Here is a 23186-nt window from a genome sequence, read left to right as displayed (position 1 = left end):
TTGTAAAGTGAATTTTAGCAAAGCTTAACCTTTTGATTTATAAGTGTTGATTTTTTCATTAATTTCATATTCATTTTCTCCCACTATGGTCACAAGATATGTCAACATGTTATTTACCTCTTATTTTAAGCTCTTTAATTTGCATCTGCTGCACACCAAAAATTCAACATAATTAGGATTTTGCTTTTTAAATAACCTTAAAGATGAATACTTGGTTAGATTTGCTCGTCACCCAGCTGGTGGACATAGGATGAATTCCCTTACCAAAATGTATAAACTAGTGGGTGCGCTCTGCTTCTTATACCTGGATCCACCTGCTGTCCTGTTTTCCTGACTTTAGGGTCAGATGGCCAACCTGAATACCACTGCTTCTCCCCTCAGTTATACCTGACAGTCTATTCAACCAGCCTCATCTCCTTAGTGGTCAGCAAACATTCTCCACCCATAAACAGCATACAGCACAGAGAAAGAAAGAGTTAAAAATAACAACAACTTTATCCAAGTGAGAGAGTAACAAAGAACCCCTATGAGTGTAATGCAGTGCCCCAGGGTGCCTCAGCACACAGTTTGGGAACCACTGTTGTATTAGTTAGGATTCTTTGACTGTAAGTGACAGCAACCCCAATGACTAGAAGTCAGAAAGGGAAAAGGAGGATTATATTAAGGATACAGGGTAGGGGGAGGTTACCAGAATCTGAGGACAGACAGAAGGGAACTGACACCAGGACAGCAGAGACATCAATACTCTTATCTCCCATTTCTGTCTCTCTGGTCTACATTGTATAGTCTGGCTACCCCAGCTTTACTGTTGCCGATAGTTCTTACCACATGGAGAGACCGTCTCAATTCCAAACTCCCAAAGGTGAGACTCTGACCTAGCTTTGGTCCACCCCTGGCCAAATAAACTCTTGCAAGAGAAATAGTGTCTTAGAGCATAAATGTGGGTGGGGGCATATCATCGTTAAATACCCTCCAGAAGTGCTAATGTAGTAGTTAAAAAAAAAAAAAGTCTTAAATAGGAGCAAACACCCTGGCCCTTCCTGTAATCCTGACTTCTCCCCTGTTCTCACTCTCCCAGATGGTTCTCTCCTTTTGGACATGTTTCTACACTGCAGTGTGCTTCTATTTCTCAGGCTCTGCTCTCACTTGTCTCCACGCCAGGAATATCAGAGGAGAGAGTTCAGCTCAAATCCCTGGTATATAATCACAGTCGAAGTGATTAGACTTTAGCTAATCCATGGACCCAGATGATGCTTTTGGAGGCTTCCCCCGCCCTATAAGTCCCCGGGAGGGACAGTCCCTTGTCCTCACCCATACTCTAAGCTAATGTCATTTTTCAGTTACACTGATTAGTGATACTGAAAGTGAATTGGGGCAAGGGATGCTTGAGGGTGGTCTTGAAGGATGCTGTGAAGGAGGAAGAAGGCGCTAAAGACAAATGTTTGTAGGGATTCACCTGGGGTCCACTCAGTAGAGTCTACACTTACTTCAGCTAATGAGCATATGTTGAATGTCTTTGTGCCAGGCTGGATATACACATAATTTCCGGGTGAACAAAAGTAAGTAATTTCTACATAATGCTAAAGAAGTAAAGCAACCCAGAGAAGGGCCACTTACCCCAGTTGAAGCGTTTAGGGAACGCTTCCTGGAGAAGAGAAGGCCTAAACTGAGTCTTAAGGAATAAGAAATATCTAGCCAAGCAAAGAAAGTTGAAAGTGTTTTCCATCTGGGTGAAGAAAGAATAACATAAGTAAAGGTATTGACTTATGGGTTTTTTGTGTCATGAATTTGGACAGAGCCAGTGGAACTAGCTTGTCTCTGCTCCACGGTGTCTAGGGCCGGAGCTTGGAATCCTCAAACAGCTGGGCATGACTCAAATTGCATGACTCAAATTGTATGATCAGGCGGCTTCTTCCCTCACATGTCTGATGTCTGGCCTGGGATTACTCAGAAACTGGGCTCAGCTGGGGCCAGCAACTGGAGTGCCCAAGTAGTTTGGGTTTTCTCATAGCACAGGGGATAGTTGGACTTCTTATTAATCTTCTTTATACATCTGCATTCGTCACCAGAGAGTAAGCACCGTGAAGGTGGAGGATGTATCTTATTTCATTCCCGGCCCCTAGCATAGTGCTTGGGACGTAACAGGCATTCAAGAATTATGTGTTGGATGAGGTAATGGAGGAGGACAGAAAGTTAAGGTGCTTCACATCTAAGGGCCTCAGTTTTCTGAGATGTAGTTGGTAAGGGCTTCCTCTGAGAATTAGAGGAGGTGGCTATTGAGAAGGTCCTTGAGGAGGGGGGTGACTGTTTGGGGAACTCTCTAAGGGGGAGGGGCATTAGGAGGCAGGGCCACCATCTACCCATCACAAGACTTTCTGTAGCAGAGCCTGCCTCTCCGGGTGAACACAGACGGAAGTTTGTTGTGATAACCCCGGGGGTGGGGGACGGGTGGCGGTTTATTCAGAGTGTAGCAATAGGGTTAGGGTTATAAAGGAATTTCAAAGTGCTGAAGAAAATGGTCCAGGCGAGTAACTAGGGGACCAGCTTCCAAGGAAAGTGAGGGAGAAAACCAGTGGGAAGTGCAAAGAAGAAGGAACTGACCGGAAGCCAGGTTCAAGGTCAGAGATGACTGACGTAAGGGGAGAACGGGAAGGCGAGGAGGCTGTGGTCAGAAGGTGGGGTACTGGAATTTAAGATTTCTTATGTGGATGAAATTCAGGTGATGATGAATTCCAGAGTGCGGTCAGGATGTGGGTGGCTGAAGTGCAAGTTTTAATGAAGCACATGGAGGGGCAGCTCTTTCTTTGTACACTTCCCCGGGAAGGTTTCAGAGAAGGACGTTCTGGGTGTGGGTGTTTTCTATGATATCACAACTGTGTCTCTATTCCCAAAAGGAGTCTGTTTTAGTGGAAACAGACTTTTCAGGATTTTTCCACTGGAATAATCCAATTTCTAGACACTGGCTTACTACTAAAATGCTGCCTAGTTAAAACAGTGCCAACATTTCCTTGATTCCCTTTTCATGCTCTTCAGAGTTCCTTAATACTAGTTAATGAATCGGGTGCAGGGAGCAGTTATCTGTGTTGAAGAAGCTTCCTTGGATTAGGGATATCCATTCCGGATACCACGATGAAAGAACATTTATAAAGCAATATAGGTATATATTAAAGTCCAAACAATAGTCATCACAAACACTTCCATAGCATTTCCATTGTACCAGGTGCTGCTCTAAGGGCTTTACATATACGAACTCACTTAATCCTCCCAAAAGCCCTTTGAAATAGGTACTATTATCCCCATTTTGTAGGTGAAGAAACAGAGGCCCAGAGAAGTCAAGTAACTTGCCCAAATGTCACACAGCTGGGAAACGGCAGGACCAGGATTTGATCCCAGGTAGATACTGCAAACACTGCAGTGAGGAAATTAGCCCCTTTGCCTTTTGATGAGGAAACAGAGGCTAATCAATAACTTACTGCTCCAGGCTAATAAGCGGTGGAGCTGGAGTCCAAGCCGAGGTGGCTGTCACCCAAATGGTGACCTTTAGTTGTGAAAATGACCTCTGGCCTTGCCCTCTCCCTTTGTGGAGGGACAGCTTCAGAAAATCTTCATAGTGGTAAGGGCGGAGTTGCTCAACACGTATTTGGGAATAAACAAATGCATGAAGATTGCCACACTCCCTGGTGTCACAGTTGGCCACCAACGTGAAGAGCATTTTACAGTTGAGTAATTCCAGATAAAGACAGGAACATGGTGTTTATAAGCTGCCCTTATTGGAGGAGAACGAAGACTGAAACCAGGGGAGGGAGGAATCAGGGCACCTGCGGAGACAGGGCCAGCAGCAGGGTCGGCTGGCTCTAGGACCCGAGGGCGGGAGAAGCCAGACCTCGCTGGCAGCAGACCTGGACGGCGGGGCAGGTGGAAAGGCGGCCTGCATCCCGCTCTCCTGCCCCTCGCTCAGCTGCAAAAATATCAAAGGGACACCGTGGGGCGCTCAATAAATATTTGTCCAATGCGTGAATGAGTAAAGGCAAGGGAGGGGGCGTGTTTTGAAAGCCCATCCCACTTCTCCCTATCAACCACACCTCGGTAGTCATTCCCGGATAAAACTCTCCCCTCCTGGTGACTGTCGCCAGCGGACGACCATGCCCAGGTATACGGTGCACGTGCGCGGAGAGTGGCTGGCGGTGCCCTGCCAGGATGCGCAGCTCACGGTGGGCTGGCTGGGCCGGGAGGCCGTACGGAGGTACATCAAGAACAAGCCAGACAATGGTGGCTTCGCCTCGGTGGACAACGTCAGCTTCCTCGTGCGCCGCTGCAAGGGCCTGGGCCTGCTGGACCACGAGGACCCGCTGGAGGTGGCCCTGGAGGACAACGAGTTCGTGGAAGTGGGTGAGTGGCCGGAGGGGAGGGGTGCGAATCACTCGGCCGGGCATTCCCAGGAGGGACGGTCCCTTGTCCTCCCCAATTGGGGGGGGGGGTAGTGGGGTGGGAAAGAGGGCGGGATTCTCGCATACCCCTGCGAGGAAGGCAGGAGTCTTATCCACCTTTTACAACGAGGCAGCCGACTCGGAAAGGAGGAGACTTCTTACTAGTAGCAAAGACTAGATTTGAACTCAAGACCGCAGGGCTGAAGCCTTTTGCAGTTACTGAATCATTCTGAAAATCCCTTTGCCCTTCAAAAGAACCTCACCAGACTGGAGGCCAGTAGCATAGATTTAAAACAAAATTAAATCTATTTTGTTTAACGAAACTATCAAATATTAAAACACATAGATTTAAATATTAAATATATTTAAAATATTAAATATTAAAACAATAGATTTAAAACAAAATAAAGCCGGTGATGGGGATGGAGGTGGGGTTGGATCTTGAACTTTCACTCAAACCCTTTCATGCATGCCTGGCACCTACATCTCTGCCTTTTGCTCTCCTCCTTTGTAAATTTAAAAGCATGAGAAGTCGTTTTAAAGCAGCCCTTTCTGTAGAATTTCGAAGGCAATTGAAGAGCCCTTTTCTTGGTTTACCAGTAACGCCAAAAGTGGCTCTCCACTGTGATCCCTAAGGGGTCTCTCTTGCACTCTTGTTTCAGTTATAGAAGGGGATGCCATGTCTTCCGACTTCATTCCATCGCAACCAGAAGGAGTTTACCTGTATCCTTTTCTGCAGGCTTGTTGGTCTGCTCTGGGGGCTACTGCTGCCAATGATGGGGCTGGGGCTTTTCCACACTACCCAGTATCTTCCTTTACCTGGCTACAGATACAGCAAATACCGGGAACCCGAAAAGGTAAGTTTCAAACCACTTCCTTTTTTTAAGAAAATTAAGTCACCCCACCCCTCATTTAAGGAGGGGGAGGGCTAGCAAAATTTATGACCAAGCATCATCAGTGAGGACAGGGCTTTATCCAGCTCTGTGTAACAGGGAAAGGCATTATGCTTTTCCACTTCTAATTTTCCTTCCTGAACCTTCTCTTCAGCAAGCTGTCTTTGTAACTAGCACATTAGTGTTTGATAGTAGCGATAAAATCTCTGACGTGTCAGAGCTTAATTCTGCTTCAGGCTTCCCTACTCTTTTGTTTGAACGACTAAGCTGTTTGCACTCACGGAGATTCCCTTCTTTTGTGCAGTACATTGCCTTAGATGGGGACAGCCTGACCACAGAGGATCTGGTCAGCTTGGGCAAGGGACACTACAAAATCAAGGTATGCTGGAGGGAGGGGAAGGACATCCTCTGACTTTTTTCGCGGCACGTGTAAATCTTTGACATGTTCAGCTCTGACCAATGTTTTCCTAGCTCACCCCCACTGCTGAAAAGAAGGTGCAGAACTCCAGGGAAGTCATAGAAAGCATCGTGAAAGAAAAAACTGGTATCCTTTTCTCTTTGTATTACGCAGTTCTGTTTATAGGCTTAAAAAAATGCCGCCTGTGTCTAATTGTATAACGTCTGGTTTTTATTCTAGTTGTTTACGGCATTACTACAGGTTTTGGGAAATTTGCCAGAACTGTAATTCCTGTCAGTAAACTAGAGTAAGTTTGATTCCTCCCCACCAAACACACACACAGTCACATGCCAACTATTCTCATTTTGGGGATTTCTTTCAACAACAGAAATAATTAACATTTGCCCCAATTTACAAATAAGGAGGGTGAGGCTCGGATTAACTCACACATGAGTTGACATAGAAAACACAGACTTGCTGGTTTCTTCCATTGCCCTATCATGCCTATTCTGTCCCTCCAAAGATTTAACTATGTTCCCAGCTGAGGGAACATTTTCACGGTGAGGTATCTAAGAGGGTTTTTTTTTTTCTTTCTCTTCCAGGGAGCTCCAGGTCAACCTAGTACGTTCACATTCTTCAGGTAACTCACTCCAAACATTCAGGGCCTCCTAGATCTTGTTTGATTCGAATGAAGTGCAGTCGGTCCTCGGTATCTCCGGGTTCTGCATTCCCAGATTCAACCAGCCTGGGATGTTGGCTGAATCCACAGATTAGGAACCCGCAGATGCTGAGGGCCGACTGTACTACATCACTTTATATAAGGAACTTGAACATCTGGGGATTTTGGTGTCTGCAGGGGGGTTGGGTTGGGGGCCCTGGAACCAATACCCGGATGACTGTGTCGCACAGTGTCAGGCATCCTTTAACAGCGTCCAGAAGCTAGCGGATCCCAAGGAGTAGGTGCCAATTCTGCTGCCGGGGGATGGAGAGGGGGGAAGCAGAAAGCATCAGACAAGACCACCTTTCAGCTGAATCTCAGAAAAAGGAATGGGCCAGGTGAAAGGATGGGGTTGGGATGGGAGCGTGAATACCGTCGTGCCAAGAGGGTGATGCAGTCAGGGGACACGAAATTAAGGCTGGAACTCAGGGAGGAGTAGTTCGGGACAAGGTGAGATGGGAAAGTCTGTCAAGAATCCCATCAGACTGCAAGAGAGCTTGTGCTGAGGAGTCCGGACGCTATTCTAAGGGTATTGAGGAGGGCGGGGCGTTCACTGACGCTTCCAAGAAGGGGAAGTGAGAAGGCAAAACTGGATTCTCATATCTGTCTGGAAGATGAGACTTGAAGAAGCAAGACAATCAGGAGAGAAAGCAGTGCAACTATCTGAGCCAAGACGTGGAGAGAAATTTGAGATGGAGACGGCTGGGAGAAGGAAAAGCTTTTGTTTTTCTTGGAGAAAACTTCAATTCTGTTTTGTAGGTGTTGGGAAACCACTAATCCCTGAGAGATGTCGGATGCTCTTGGCTTTAAGGGTCAATGTCTTGGCCAAAGGATACAGTGGCATTTCCCTGGAGACTCTCAAACAAGTTATCGAAGTATTTAATGGTAATGCAAAAGATACCCAACTGACCCTCTGATGAGGCTGTGTGTGTACCACAGGTAGACTTGATTGACAGGGTGGTGAGAAATTGGTGAGAAGAGAAGACATAAACTAATGGAGATGAGTGGAAAATGAGCTTGGCAAGAAGGAGGTTAGCTAGATGGGGGTGCAAGGTAGGAGTGAGGCAGAGACTCTTACTCCTGTGGACTTTCACCCATTCTCTATCAGCCTTCACTTAGCATTTGGCATCTTTAAGACTAGAACAAGCCCCTTAAGTCTGGCCTTAAGTTCAGGGCTGGAGAGAACCTTGGATTCAGTGGTGTTTAAATGTGGTTAGAGAAGTTGCATCAAATCATCTGGGAAACATAACGATTCCTGGTTGTCCACCCCAAAGACCGATTCAGTAGTTCTGGTTGGTGCCTGGGAATCTGAAATCTTCATGCTCCCCAGGGGGTGGGATAGCCAGACTTGAAAAACTGAAATTCAGTCTCTTACAAAGGTAGAAGAGAAATATGCAGATGAAAGGCTTGCTTGTGATCAGGAAGCTGTCTAGCGCCAAGATAGGAGGCAGCTCAACTCTTTGGAGCTTGCTTCTTGGGATAATTCTAGTGTGGAGATGAGATTTGACATGCGTGGGAGGCCATTGTCCCTTCCCACAAATAAGGATAAACATTCTAGGTCAGTGGAAACTTGGGGACTCTTTGGGGTGAAGGAGTGGGAGGAAAAGCAGGGCTGGGCAGTCACATAGAGCAAAACACATGCTAGATTTTCTGTGCTATAGGCACAAGTGACCTATAAATGTGATATGCCAATCAGTGAATAGCAATTGAATGAACAATATATAGTATACAAGGCTGTGCTGAACCAACCAGCAGTGATTCAACACCTATTTCTACTCCCACCCAGTCTGCCCGACTATAAGCCTAAAATCCCAGATAGTGCAACTTCAGCCGTGAATCCACCTGCGCTTTATGGGTGAGCCCAGGGTACCTCTGTGTCCTAGAGTTCTGAGAATTCCCCAGGGTGAACTACGACCTGGAAGCTGACCTGTGAGTGGCACTGCTTTATCTTACTGACATTACGTAGCAGTTGGAAAAAAACTGCTATCAGTAGTCTGAGTTTACCTTGGAAATGTAGCCTCCTTTTTGAGTAACTTAATGGGAATTTCCTCCACAACAGTACACGTCCATGTATAAGTGCTGGTGAGGTGGCAGACTGGGTGACCAGGAATTGGGCAGAAGAGAAGAGAGCAAATTGACTATGACTTTACCTCCCCAGAGAACCCCTGTTAAAACCCTGGTGCACCTTATCTTTCTAGAACAATTTGTATTACTTTTTTTTAATGTATTTTTTTAAGTCTTTACTGAATTTGTTACAATATTGCTTCTGTTTTATGTTTTGGTTTTTTGGCGGCGAGGCATGGGGGATCTTAGTTCCCCGACCAGGGATCGAACCCGCACCCCCTGAATTGGAAGGTGAAGTCTTAACCACTGGACCACCGGGGAAGTCCCTGTATTACTTTTCTAATGTAAACATTTACATGTTTTCAAACATTCTCCAATAGTTTTTAATGGCTACATACACCAATCAGTCCTATGAAAGTCTCTTAATTTCCTATTTGGATCATTTTAAACTTTATGTTCTTAGAAATAAGGCAGCAAAGAATAACAGCTAGCTCCTGACCACATCTTTAAGATACATTGCTAGAATTTCTAGAAATTTCTAGGTCAGATTAGAACATGCACAGTAACAGTAAACAAAGGGGCAGAGGACCAAGGAGAAGGAAGAAGTTAAGGGAAGAGGTAGTCATTATGGGGGTACGGGTTCCAGATCACCTTTCTTCCATGCAGTCTGACCTTAATTCTTTATGTACAGTGTTCCCCCGCCCCCTTCACACAGCATATCCGAGCGTGTCCTGGCTAAAACCTGTAACGCTTCCCGTTGTCCTTAGGATAAAGTCTAAACTTAAAGTGGCTTACAGAGAAAGCTTTGCTCCCGGGAGGGTCCTCCTTCCTTCCCTCCTTTCTCTCTCTCTTTCTCCCCCTCTCCTTTTTCTTTCTATAGCAGCTCAGCCAGGTCCCTTAAGCATTAGTTGTGCTTGAGGAATTGTCTTTCCCTAAAGCGAGGAAGGCCAGAATGAAGTGCTCTTGAAGTAACCGGTGCCTCCTTCTCTCCCAGCCTCCTGCCTGCCCTATGTTCCAGAGAAAGGAACTGTTGGTGCCAGTGGAGACCTTGCCCCACTCTCTCATCTTGCTCTTGGGCTAATTGGGGAAGGGAAGATGTGGTCTCCGAAGAGTGGCTGGGCTGACGCTAAATACGTAAGATTTTAATAACAGCTTCCACCTGCAGTAATTTCCCGAGGCTGGACACCAGGTGTACTTGCATGCTTTCTAGCACTCCATCCTTACAGCAGCCCAACAAGGGAGCCACTGTTATCCCTATTCTATGGCTGTGACAACTGAAGCTTAGAAGTGTGGACAGAGTCAGGAGCTCAGCCGTAGCACAGTACAGATGTCAAACTAGGCAAGGCTCTTAGCTTCCATATGCAACTGTCAGCCTTCTGGACTTGGTGATCACCTTGGTAAAAAGGTACAGCAGCCAGTGTTAATTGCGGGAATTTATTCTGCATCTAAAACATTTCCAGTGCCTATCCAGGAGGTCACATGTTGTTGCAGGTTTATTTACTTGCTGGTCTAATAGGTACAGAGCTGTGGATCATAGCACTGACTTATAACCTCTGGAAAGGAGGTTCCACTCCCCCCTTCCCCCCAAAGCTCTCATCTGGTGGCCAATCAGAAAGGCTTGTTTTTGATAAAGCTTTAACCTTTTCTTCATTCATCTCCAAATTCATCAGAGCAGCCCAAAGAATTGTTGGAAGTGTCGTCTCTGATCTCTTGCTGGGAGGTCCCCTAACAGTAACTGAAGGGGCAGAGGACCAAGGAGGAAGAAGTTAAGGGAACAGATAGTCCTTCGGGGGTTCGGGTTCCAGATCACCTTCCTTCTATGCAGACTGATCTTGATTATTTCTCTATGTACAGTGTTCCCACAACCAACTTCACACAGCAAATCCAAGCGTGTCCTGGCCAAAACGTGTAATGCTTCTCACTGTCCTCAGGATGATGTCTAAAATTAAAGTGGCTTACAAGAGTCTTGCTTGTCATATCCACACCCCCCAGCCAAATCCTTCCCCACCAACACTGTACATCACAGAAGCGAGAGGTGGCCTGCAGCTGGAGTGCCCTGTGTCCTAGGCAGAGGGACCGGCCATGTCCATTCTTCTGTTCCTGCTTCTGATTAAGTCCTCTGAGAAACTTCCCTCTCTGCTCTTCTGGTTCTTTTCCCTACAGGCCCACCCCGTCAACTCCCTTTTGCCCCTCCTTTGTGCCCTCCCAGCATCTTATGTGATTATTTTCCACGGAACCTTACCCACTTCCTACCTCCTGTTACACCTAACATACTATGTCTGTGTTTGCCCTTGAGCTTGTCTGTCTCCATTTTTCCTACCCTCAGCCCCACTCCTGGGACAGAGTTAATCATGTGATAGATATCCTAATAAGCTTGTGAAATTGACAGAGTCAGTGGTCCTGCCTCTGTGTCTTCCTTCTTCCCTAGAGGGATCTTAACCTAGTGATTGCTTTCACTTCTTTTATTTCAGGGGAAGATCATTCTGCCCATTTCTCCTCAGGATTCTGTGTCCATCTCTTGGGCCCATAAGGCCCTCTTCACTGGTGCTCACACATTTGCCATACAAGTGAGAAGCCCTGCTCTGAGGTTCTGCTAGTGTTCAGACAAGTGGGACGAGGGTGGAGGACTTTTAGGTCAAGCTCTGGAGGCCAGGGAATGTGGACAGAGTTTGGAGCTCAGCCTTAGCGCACCTGCATCTGGATGTGCATCTGCTCAGGAAGCAGCAGTAAAAAAAAAAAAAGTGAATCACTAAAGTGGAAACTGAATGCAAAGGACCTAGAAACCAACATTCAGGGTTGATTTTGTAGACACTAGCCCCTGACGTAGGTACAAAAATTACTCGAAAGCTAAGTCTGCTTGCAGACTAAAGAACAGAACTAGAGAATAGACCAGCGAAGATAAACAGAACCAATTCACATAGGTCTAATCTTTTATAAGACAGACCTTTGGGCTTAAAAAATCTTTTATTGGATTCCACATGAAATTAGAAATACGCTGGTATTTCATTTGATACCCATTTTTACCCCTTAAATCATTCTACAGGTCCTGGCAGCTCATGGATTGAAACCAATTGTTTTGAAGCCAAAAGAGGTAAGGAGACTCAAGGAAAATTTGTTCGTTTTAACAAATCTTTACTTAATAGCTATTTTCAGTCTTAATATCAGCCTCACTGGTTTCTTAAAATAAACATAGCTTCCATGTTTGCTTAAGTTGGGCACTGAAGAAAGGGCTCTGCCGTAAGCACTGAAAAGACTCTTCAGGCCACAGATGCTTAGGGGGTTCTCTTACAGAAGAACTTAAACTTCAAATCGGGATCTCTAAGGACCCCTAAGAGATGCTGTAAGCCAACATCCCTTGGGATGCTCTAAGCCAAGAGTCTCGGACCAGAAATTTTTCAAGGTGTCTTGTCTATAATGATGAGAAGTTGAAGAAGAAATGCAACATAATTAAGAGCTAAAGATTTGATATGCCATCTACATTGGAGCACCACTGCTGCCTTAATGACGGGGATACTTAACAGCTATTCCATTTGCTAGATTTATACTAATGATTTCACAGATGATGGCACTTCATCCTTGCATACTTAAATAAGCATTACTGCCCTGCACTTTAGAAACCATGGAGCAACATCATTCAGCTGACAGGCTAACTTTTCTCTTATGAAAGCAAAAGATATGAAATCAACTTGCACATACACTTGTTACAACAAACAGCGTTAGGAAACTTCTCTCCCCTTCCACAAAGGGTCTGGCGCTCATCAACGGGACGCAGATGATCACCTCCCTGGGCTGTGAAGCTGTGGAGAGAGCCAGTGCCATTGCTCGGCAGGCTGACATAGTGGCGTCCTTGACCCTCGAGGTGTTGAAGGGCACCACCAAAGCCTTCGATACTGGTCAGCATGGCTCTTCCGTTGGTTTGCTATTCATTCAGGCAGAGCTCGGGTGCAGGGGGGGGAGGGGAGGCTGGTCAAGGTGTTCAGACGTGGGAGTGGTGGGGGTAGATGGTAGGGAAGAAGAAAATCCAAGTGCCTGTGCCTTCGTAGGACTGCTGCAGCTTCATCTAAGTTACATCACACTTGACCCTTGAAACGACCATGTTTCACAGACAAATGCTGACCCAGAGGGTTAAGTGACCTGCCCCAGATCACCAGCTCTGACTCCCATCAAACTACATGTTGTCTTAAGAATTTATGGGCAGGATTTGAGAACTAGAGTAGGATTAGTGCTGATCCCCATTTGGAAATCGGGAGAGAAAAATTGTAGAAGTGGTAGCTTTTCTAGAAAGTAATGACTTGGAAAGACTCCCTACTCTTATAGGTAGTAGGACCAAAAAAAACTGTCTAAAAAATGACTTAGCTAAATTAGGCCACTATTGAGCTCCCTTCCATTATGAGCCTAAACTTTTTTAGGGTAGGCCCAGTGTCTTGAGTTGAATTCCCAGAGATCTCAACACATAGTTTGCCCTCAGATACTTAAAGTAGAAAGAATAAAGTCCATAAGGAAAATCTTGCTTTTGGAGTTACGTTTCTAATCCTGAGTGATGGTTAAGGACCCCTGGACTTTTGAGGGCTGTGTCAGCACAGTGGATGGTTCTGTGCCAGCGATGGTAGTTCATTCAATATAAGAATTGCTCAGACTTTTCCTCTTTCATCAATTCTAGACATTCACGCTGTTCGCCCTCATCGTGGGCAAGTTGAAGTCGCTTTTCGGTTTCGGTCCCTCTTGGACTCAGATCACCACCCATCTGAAATAGCAGGTCTGGGCGTGCCTATGTGAATGAGCTTATTTGCTTTTGGAAATAATTGGAAAGAACTGCTAACATGCCCCCTGCCATCCCTGTATCTTTTCCACAGAAAGTCACAGGTTCTGTGATCGTGTTCAGGATGCTTACACCTTGCGCTGCTGTCCACAGGTAAACAAAAAAGCCAACAAGTTTCTATTCTTTCCCCCAGTTTGTCGGGGTGGGGAATAGAAAGAGAGGAAGGTGTTAGAAAGTCATGTAATGGTCAGTGGTAATCCAGATTTCTTTACTGCCTCTATTAAAAATGATGTATATGTAATACTTCCACTTTCCAATTATCGTAAAGTTTCTGTTCTATATGGTAAGCTGCTTGTTTCCCTTTGAATTACTTTGCTCAACCCCCATGTAGAGAAGTCCGACGGACAGCTTGTTGTTTTGGTTTAGTGCCCTAACTTCAAAAAATTCTTAGTAATAGCATCATCCTAACCAGTTAATGGAGTTTTACTGGCTCTACCTGTTAGATAGAACTAGAACCAGCCTGCCAGGAACGTTCACGGGAAAATCTAACCACAATTCAAGGGCATATCCATGGTTAGATCTTATCTGCATTTAATAGGCAAACATAAACCATTATAAATGAATCTGTGAGTCGTAACTTTAAATATAAAATGCAGATGAACTGGGTTGGCATGAGGCAACCTATATTGCAGATGTTCCAACTCATTTGCAAATGGCAATTAGTTAAGTGACACACTAACACGCATCTCAAGAGTGAAACAATATTTCAGGTTGTACCAAGTTCCAATCCGTAGGGTACTAAAGAGTCCTCCCTAGCATAAATACCCTGTTTTCCTTGTTCTCAGCAAGTTCTGTTCTAGCTTAGCTAGACTGAAAACATCTATGGGGAAGAATTGCCAATTAGCTCTACAGTAAGAATAAATCCCAGTTTAAATGTTCTTGCTATTCTAATAAGAATATCAGCCTATGTGACAGGGACCATTATCAGTGTCTTCCATGTATTAGCTCATTTGATCTTGTCTTTTAGATCCATGGTGTGGTGAACGACACAATAGCATTTGCGAAGAACATCATTACCACAGAAATTAACAGTGCAACAGATAATCCTGTATCTTTTGATGGTTTACTAAGCTGTGATTATAGAATTCCAGCTGGTCATTTTAAGATCTAAGTGATCGTTTTGTGTAGCCTCTCTGTTGCTCCGTTTCATAGACTAAGTACTTGGGCTCCGAGGTTAAATGCCTTGCTCTAGAGCTGAGCTGGTAAGCGGCAGAGGCAGGTCTGTGAACCTAGTCTCAGGTTCGGAGTCTAACGTGCTGTGCTTCCAAAACTGACAGATGAAAGGTTAAAGGGGGTATTTCCAACATTGGCTGCAGGGTTTCACGAAGACATCTGCCCTAAAACCCACTGCTGATGTTGTTGGTAGAAGGATGAAGATCTACATCACAAGTGTGATTGTAGAGACCCTGGGTAGGATGGCATTTATGTGAGGCTTCCTAGGGCTAGTGATACCATGGTGCACTAAACAGAGGCAACCTTTTAACACTTACCTAAGTATTGATCAAAGAGTTATGGCTTTCCTCATCCTGAGTTTATTTCTGACATGGAGTTTACTCAAATCAGTGTTCCCATATTTGTACAAAGAAGAGTAACAATGCTTCCATCTCTCAAGGATGGAGCCCTTCTTTTCCTTCACGGTGTGGGTATCTCAGCGGCATCTTGTTTTTGCTATGGAAGGTTCTGTGATGGCTTAGTTCCCCCAGAAGTCGATGTGATCGGTCAGGAGGCACACAGGCAAAGTCTTCACAGAGACAATACTGCCTTTGAAGACCATTTAGGAATCTATTTCTTAGGAATCTATTTCTCCTACCCCACATCTGCCTCAGTTCTTAACATTGGAGAAAGTAGCCCTAAAAGCCTTGCACAGCCTGGGCTAGCAGACAGCAGCTGTATAAGGTTTCTCACTAGACCTTTTCAATGTGCCTTCTCTGACAAGCTTACTTCAGGATGTGCGTTTTATGTCCTCTCAGGTTGTTTTACAGTTAAGTCAGACCCAAGCTAAATACCCCTCAACTCACTAACCCTCCTCAACACCAGCCACCCCCAAATGGAGAAGTAGTTTTCATGAACTCTATGCATTCTTCTCTCATCTCTTATTTCTTGCACTGTAGAGCAGAGGTATCCATTCTACACTTACATAATTTAGACTTGAAAGGGTATCTTATGGAGTAATAAAAAGCAAAACAAATAAACAAAAATACCATTAAGTTACTGGCCAAGGGAGGGAGGATCATTCCCTGCTAAATTCTTCCCCCACCACTTGCCTCAGCAAAAATTTCAGCCAAAAGTCCTTTACTTTCTCAGAGAAAGATTCTTAATTGTTGATGAATTTCCAGTTGGCTAATATTTGGGAGTTCTCCAGCAATACTGGTGTTACCCGAAAGAATATTTTTCTCAATCTTCTGTTGCATATACAGACCATCTATTACATAGTTGCTGGATATTATAGGAGTTAACTTCTAATTGCTATAACTTAGTAGCCAACAAACAAATTCGGAACAACTAGAGAACGATAGATGTTGTTTAAGTTGTAAATTGGTGCAGAGATCACTTGCTATAAGGATTCAGAGAATGGAGAGAAGACCAAGGCCTGTCGTTGGGGGTGGGTCCATGGAAAAGGGCAGGAGCTAGGCCTAAGAGGCTCACAGTTATATGCACAGAAAAGGGTAATTCCAAACTTGTTAAGTAACACATGCACCTCTACATCTTTGGAAGTCAGAACCTTTCCTGCACAGAGTGAGTTCCTAGTTAATAGGTTGTGAATAGTCTTTAGTCCAGTAGGTGAAAATTAGCTCTTTGGAAAGTCTTTTGTTGCCTTTGTCAGGGTTCCTGTTGCCTTAAGTAAAATACACGATGGAGTGGAATGATCCCTGAGAGTATTAATGTTCGGTGAGTCCAAAGTTGCCACTGACTTAAGTGGGTTTGCAATGACCTCTTGGCCGCCATTTGCTGTGAACACTGGCACAGGATTAGTGAGTAGAAGGTTTGAAAGTTCTCCCAGAATTGATTGTTCCAACAATTTGGTGGTTGCTCATCAGCAAAATCTTCCATTCAGCAGGTTCTTCGATGGAGCACAAGCTCGCAGTGCCCATTGAAGAAACAGAATTTGCTTTTAAACTGGTGTCCTGATCTCTGTTCTTAGTTTCAGGTTATAAACTTTTTGAAGGCAAGTACTGACCACCAGATTAGTAATGTTATGGTGCTTGAGGATCTCTCATCCCAAGAGAAAACATCATTTCATGCTTCATGTTTCTTTGACCCCCCCAATTGGGTGGACACAATCATCTTTAAGGTTTTTGTTTTGTTTTGTTTACCTTTGTACCTCTTCATGTCAACACCTGCCTGTGGAAAGACTTTCCTTCTCTCCACCCTACCTTTGTACAAGGGCTGCCACCTCAATGTTAGAAATGAGCAATTGGGGAAAGTGTTATACTTGAAGTGATCACCAAGTGTTATGTGAAAGCCTTAACCTATTTTGAAAGATGGTCTTTGCCAGCAGGGGAGAGACTGTTTCTGGAGGAAACTTCCATGGTGAATATCCAGCCAAAGTAAGCTTTTTAGAATTGCTCCTGACCCTGAAAGCATATTCTAATATAGGCCAACTGAATTGAGACACTCTTTCAGGCCCTGGACTATTTGGCCATTGGCGTCCATGAACTTGCTGCAATTAGTGAAAGAAGAATTGAAAGGCTCTGCAACCCCTCCCTCAGTGAGCTGCCTGCCTTCCTGGTGGCTGAAGGTGGTCTGAACTCTGGATTCATGATAGCCCACTGCACGGCTGCAGCCCTGGGTAAGGACACTGCACTTTGCCCAGAATGCAAGCCTATCCACCTAAACGCCTTTCCATTTTACCTAAAAGTGTCACGTTTTGTCTTTGAGATCTAACGTTTTCACCACCTCCATGTGCATCCTCAATACAAATGCAACAGGGTTAGAGAAAAAAATATAAAACCTAGGCAACATTATACTGAAACATAATAACACACTAATGAGGTTGTAAATAAGGAGGTTTCCACGATTTCTCTGTAGGAAGCAATGTGACATCACATGTGAACTTCATCTTTGTAGTTTTTTCACTAATCTCAATTTGAAGATTATCAGAAGGAAAAAGGCAAAAGATGTTTATAGCTACTGGTGAAACTTGAACTGATCCAGATGATTAAAGTTTGGATACATTCCATAAGACATACCAACCACTAAAAACATAAGGATGTGATTACAACATGCAAAAATGCTTATAAGAAGCAAGATGCCCTCTATGAAAATTGAGCTTTAATATAGCAGATTTCTGACTCGAGACTGTAAGGGACAGAGAAGTAACATCGGAATAGAGCCTGGCACAAAGGAAGTGCAAAGGGCTTCACTTATATTTACTCAATCGTCAAACAATACCAAGAGGCAGGTACTATTATTTCCTCCATTTCAAAGATGAATACTTGAAGATCCAAGAAGTTAAGTGGCCTACTCAATATTGCACAGCTAGTAAGAAATAAAGCAGAATTCAGACCCAGGCATTTTGGCTTGCAAATCTGTGCTCTCACTTCAATTAATGAGGATCTCTTTTTAATCAATACTTAATCCTAAAATATGGTTGCCCAATTTAACAAATAGAAATGCAGGCTGCCCAGTTAAATTTGAATTATTCAGCATATTATCTGGTACTAAAAAATTGTTTTTTTAATCTGAAATTCTAATTTAACTGGGCATCCGGTATTTTTTCTGGCAAATGTACCCAAGAGGCAGGATAGCATAGTGGTTCATAAGAGCATAGACTCTGGGTCCGAATCCCAGCTCTGCCCATTTACCAGCAACATGATATGGAGCAAATCTCTTAATCCTGTTGACCCTCAGTTTACTCCTGTGTAAAATGGGGGTGATAAATTTACCCAACGGGGCTGTTTTGAGGATTAAATTAATGAATGCGTGGAATGCCTTAGAACTGTGCCTGGAGTGTCATGAGCACTAAATTAATATTAGTTGTTGTTACTATTACTACTCACCCCTTCCTCAGTTAAGTCTCACACTAAGACTCAACACAGCCAACAAAGAGCCACTGAGTTCATTTTCTGTCCAGTATTTTCTATTTACTCACTCACCTCCTTACTAAAATATCCCTCTAAGGGGCAGCAACTTCTCACATTAACATGGGGGGTGGTAATTGATTTTCAGAGAAGCGTTATGAATTTGGGAAGCCTCGTTTGAATGTGTTTAGCTGCCCTAGCTGTCATCTGAAGTTGCTCAGCTTGCTTTCATTGTAATAAAACTGGTGGTTTTCTTTTTTTGGCCACTTGTAGGTTACGTTTCTGAACAAGTCCCACCAAACCAGGTGATCCGCATAGCAGGTTCAGGGGCCCAGGACTCGCGGTGCTGAAACCTGAAAGTTCTGGACAAACCAGGACGAGTGGATCACCATAGTTTATAGTATATTATCTCAGGATCCCCTATAGCGTAGAGAAGAACTGCAGCTTCACTCAGAGCTGCTCTCAAAGTTCAAAAAAAGAGGGGAAAAAACTCTTTGCGTGTGACCTTTCCCAGCTTCTGAAGCTGGGGAGAAGGAACTCTGTAATCTAGGTTCTTGCTACTTAAGGTGTGGTCCTCTGGCCAAAAATACAGCCATCACCGGCAATTTGTTAGAACAGCAGAATATCAGGCCCCATGTAAAACTCAACATTTGCACTTTTAACAAGAGCCAGTGATTCATTTGCACGATAAAGTTTGAGAGACAGCAACCTAGGCCAACTCTAGACTTCCCCCCACCTCCCCAAGACATCCCCGCAGTCATCAAGCCCTTGCTTAAACCCAGTACATCCACTTACGTCATCATTGAACAGTCTCAACTGTAAATCTTCTCTTGCTGAAGATCTGTGGGTCCAGCCTCAATCCCCAAACGCCACGCCTGAATTCTGATCCCGCCTCCTCTGGTGACATAACCAGATTGTCCTCCAATACCTGGAAATGACCATCACCTTTTTTACTCCGAGTCTCCCTGTCATGATAAATGCTTCTAGTGTTTTCAACTTGGCTTTGTAATATGAGGGTTCCCATCCCGGTCTTATCTCAGAACTCACTAGTTTTAGAGTCCTTCTCACTTTGGGGAAAAAAAAAACAAAACCCAACCTTCTTCCTTTTCCCAAAGTAACTTTGGACCATCTGGTGCTTTGATAACGACCAAGAGCTCCTGGAGAGGGTATCCCACACTGAGGAGCACTTTGGGAAGCCATGTGTCATTTTGGCAATTTTTCTATTAGGAACGTACGTATGTCCCTAACTTAACTTCTCTGGCCTCTTGCAGTTTCTGAGAACAAGGCTCTATGCCACCCCTCGTCCGTGGACTCTCTCTCCACCAGTGCTGCCACGGAGGACCATGTCTCCATGGGAGGATGGGCAGCAAGGAAAGCCCTCAGGGTCATTGAGCACGTGGAGCAAGGTAACCCCAGCCAGGCCGGGATGCAGGCCTCCCTGATAAACCAGACGCCAGTGGTCCGCAGAGTGGGATCCCCACCGGCAGTATCAGCATCACCTGGGAACTCAGGGCCTGTCCCAGACCTGCTGAATCAGAGACCCTAGGAAAGACAGCAGAACAAGCTGGGTTTAGCAAGCCCTCCAGGTGGTTCTGATGCTCGGTGAAGATTAAGAACCACACCTGCTGGCTAAGCCAGTTCATCAGCTGGCTTTTTTTTTTTTATATGAAAATTTTAAAACATATTCAGAAGTGGAGAGATTAGTACCAGCAACCTTCATGTGCCTCACTCTAATTCAACAGTTAACACATTTGCTTCTTTTTTTTTTTTTTTTTTTTTGTTACTTTTCCCAAATTATTTTCAAGCAAATCCCTGTTGTCGTGTTTTCTTCCGGCATACTCTCTCTCTCAAATACAAACACTTTCTTATCCACCATGATGCCATTATCACATCCAACAAAAATCAACAATAAGTCTTGGTATCATCGAGTACAAATTCAAATTTTCCCAAATTATCTCAACTACAACAGTCTCCTCTCCCTTTTTTTTTAATTCATGCCATTGACTAGTTAAAAAACCACGTCAGTTTTCTGACAGAGACTGACATTCTGGATTTACCTGTGAGCTTCCTCGTGGTGGTACTTTTGTTCTCTGTCCCATCATTTCTTGTGTGTTGCCGTTGGTCCTAAAGACTTGATGAGATTTAGATCCAGCCTTTTCAGCAAAGAGAGTTCATAGGTGGAGCCGTGTTGAGTCAACCTCTTCCAGCCTTCTTAATCACTGCTTGCTTGGTTTCTTAAAGAGAAACTGCCTTCCTTTAGGCATTGTTCTCTAAATTCCTAAATTTTTGCAACTGTATTGGAAGCAGTTGGCTGACAAAAGAATACCTCTATTTTAAGATAAATGTGAGAGAGTTGAGTATTCTTTTTTTGGTAACAGCTCTGTTGACATATAATTCATATACCATACAATTCACCCATCTAAATTGTACAATTCAGTGGGTTTTAGTAGAGTTGTGAATATACTCAGAGTTGTGAGTCAACACCCCAGTCAACTCTAGAACATGTTTATCATCCCAGAAAGAAACCTTGTACCCTTTACTATCACTCCCTTCTCCTCCCTATCCGGCCTGGTTCCGGTGGAAAGGCATGTATCACTGAGCACAGTGGATTAAATGGTGAATGAGGTATTCTCTGCCCTCTTGGAAATCAGAGTCTACCTAAAGAGGAAGACATTGAACAACAACTTGGCAACTCTTTGTAGCACTTAACAAAATTCTGACTAAAGAATTGAGTTATAGGAGGCTATAACTGAACCTGACCTAGTCTGAAGGGATGAGAAAAGGCATTTCCAAAGGAGTGTTTAAGATTAAGACCTGAAACGAATAGGGCCAGCTAACTGGGAAGAGGAGAGCAGTATTTAATAAGGAAAGGGGATGTGTGTGCACAAAATAAATTGTTCTGGGATGCGTCGTAATGATGTACAGATGCCCACACTCAGGAAAGAACTGGGATGGATGATGAAGGACAGTTCTCTACGTGGAGGCAGCTGACGGCTGCAGGAGGTCAGGTGAGAAGAACACCAGGAACAGAGAGGCGGCTGCACTCAGGGGAAAAGAAGACCTGAAATGTTACCAGCCCACTGGAGGAAGGAGGGAAAACTTTTCAAAGGGAGCAGCTTAAAAAACCCAGTGTGGGGACTTCAGTGGAAGTCCAGGGGTTAAGACTGCGCGCTTCCACTGCAGGGGGTGTGGGTTCATCCCCCTGGCTGGGGAGCTAAGATCCGCATGCCCCGCGGAGGTCCAAAAAAGATCTGGAGTGAGAGGGAGTCTGAAGCCCAAGCACAGACATCAGTCAAGGCCAGGGGATGGTGGGGATGTGGGAAGGAAGGGGATGTAAGGTCAGGAGAAGCAGTCTTTTCTTAGTGAAAGGGACACAGGTATACATTAGCCTCAGATGTTGATAAAATGAATAGCGTCAGTTTTGAAAACTTTAAGAACATCCTTGCAATATATCTAAGTAGAACTATTGCTTATTTGCTCAGGATCGTTTTAGTTCATGTGACTCATACTCTGTTAAGGTGAAGAAAATATTCATGGGAAACTAGAAGGTGTTTCCATGATTCTTAGGATATTTTAAGTGTATTTAAATTTTTGGAAGGGAAGGGTGAAGGTGGTTATTAGGCCACTGAATATCAGCTTATTTCAAAATAAATGAGAATCGTATTTTTAAAAATCCAGGTAAATCAAGATACACTGAACCCTTTGCATCTGTATCAGTGAAGTGTGTGGTTTTTAAATCCCATCTGATGGCATCAGGGAGAACTTATGGTTGTGAATAGCAACAAAGAGCAGTTAACAGAATGCTGAGAGATGGTTACTCAAGGTTTTCCTGACATGTTTCACATTTATCTTGCAAACCCACCTAAGAAGCTGTCTGTTATATGCACTAGCAAAATCTGCCATTTTCCTACTCACATTTCTCCAACCAAGAGGCCAGGTTTGTGTCATGTGGGTGAAGGCAAATCAGGAAGATTAGCCAGTTCTGATCTTGAGCTCCAGCTCTATGAAATAAGTATAAGCATTTATTTAATAAGATGCTTTACTTCTCAAAGTTTCCAGTTCCTTACGTGTAAAGTGAGGGGACTGGACTAGAAAATGTGAAGTTTCTTCCAGGTCCTAATGGATTCTGTAACTTCATCCTCTCCCATCGTGACCTGTCTGTACTCACCAGAGCTTGGAATGTGCTTTATAAATTTTAAGACAAGAAGTCAAATGTTTTTAATACTCCATTTTGGTTAACCACTTAAGTGGCCTGAACAAGAGACCACTTAAGTGGCCTCTAAGCTTCTAAATTATCTTCTTGGCAAATAACAGAACCCAAAGTGGTTTAATTTTGAATTATATTTCTATAAAAAATTCTTCATTAGACTGTATAAAATGCAGAGAGATTTAGATTTCAATATTCAGAGTGGATCTCAAGGTATGGTACATTCCTCAAGTGTTCATAGCTAGGAAAAGACAATGTAAAGATTGTTTTATTAAGAAACTTAAAGTTGGCAAGATGCCAATGGCTAGAATTAAACCAAAGTGGTTTAATTTTGAATTATATTTCTATAAAAAATTCTTCATTAGACTGTATCAAATGCAGAGAGATTTAGATTTCAATATTCAGAGTGGATCTCAAGGTATGGTACATTCCTCAAGTGTTCATAGCTAGGAAAAGACAATGTAAAGATTGTTTTATTAAGAAACTTAAAGTTGGCAAGATGCCAATGGCTAGAATTTCAGTTTTAGTGGATTTGGGAGCCTTTAAGTTCGAAGGTTTGAAACAGACATTGGAGAATTAGTTCCAGGGCAACCAAAGACTCATCTGCTCATTCACTGGCTCCTTCAATCCTTTGATGAAA

The 23186-nt window shown here is 44.0% G+C and overlaps 1 protein-coding gene across 1 annotated transcript in view; it reads left to right on the top strand.

Moving 5' to 3' along the window:
• Window positions 1-86: 86 nt before the first annotated feature.
• HAL (histidine ammonia-lyase) overlaps window positions 87-23186 on the top strand; it is a 27582-nt gene continuing 4482 nt past the window's right edge. The window contains exons 1-17 of the mRNA XM_082349536.1: window positions 87-4389; window positions 5090-5150; window positions 5257-5284; window positions 5625-5699; window positions 5792-5864; window positions 5958-6024; window positions 6320-6357; window positions 7195-7320; window positions 9494-9633; window positions 11543-11590; window positions 12245-12392; window positions 13160-13255; window positions 13353-13411; window positions 14286-14366; window positions 16801-16866; window positions 16943-17108; window positions 19611-19745. Coding sequence (XP_082205662.1) covers window positions 4143-4389; window positions 5090-5150; window positions 5257-5284; window positions 5625-5699; window positions 5792-5864; window positions 5958-6024; window positions 6320-6357; window positions 7195-7320; window positions 9494-9633; window positions 11543-11590; window positions 12245-12392; window positions 13160-13255; window positions 13353-13411; window positions 14286-14366; window positions 16801-16866; window positions 16943-17108; window positions 19611-19745 — 1654 coding nt within the window. The 5' untranslated portion in view covers window positions 87-4142. The remainder of the gene's footprint in view (window positions 4390-5089; window positions 5151-5256; window positions 5285-5624; window positions 5700-5791; window positions 5865-5957; window positions 6025-6319; window positions 6358-7194; window positions 7321-9493; window positions 9634-11542; window positions 11591-12244; window positions 12393-13159; window positions 13256-13352; window positions 13412-14285; window positions 14367-16800; window positions 16867-16942; window positions 17109-19610; window positions 19746-23186) is intronic.

This window comes from Balaenoptera borealis (assembly GCF_965194805.1).
Source record: "Balaenoptera borealis genome assembly, chromosome: 13".
Classification (NCBI taxonomy): Eukaryota; Metazoa; Chordata; class Mammalia; order Artiodactyla; family Balaenopteridae; genus Balaenoptera; species Balaenoptera borealis.
Note: the sequence above shows the minus strand (reverse complement) of the source record. Positions and strands in the feature narration are given on the sequence as shown.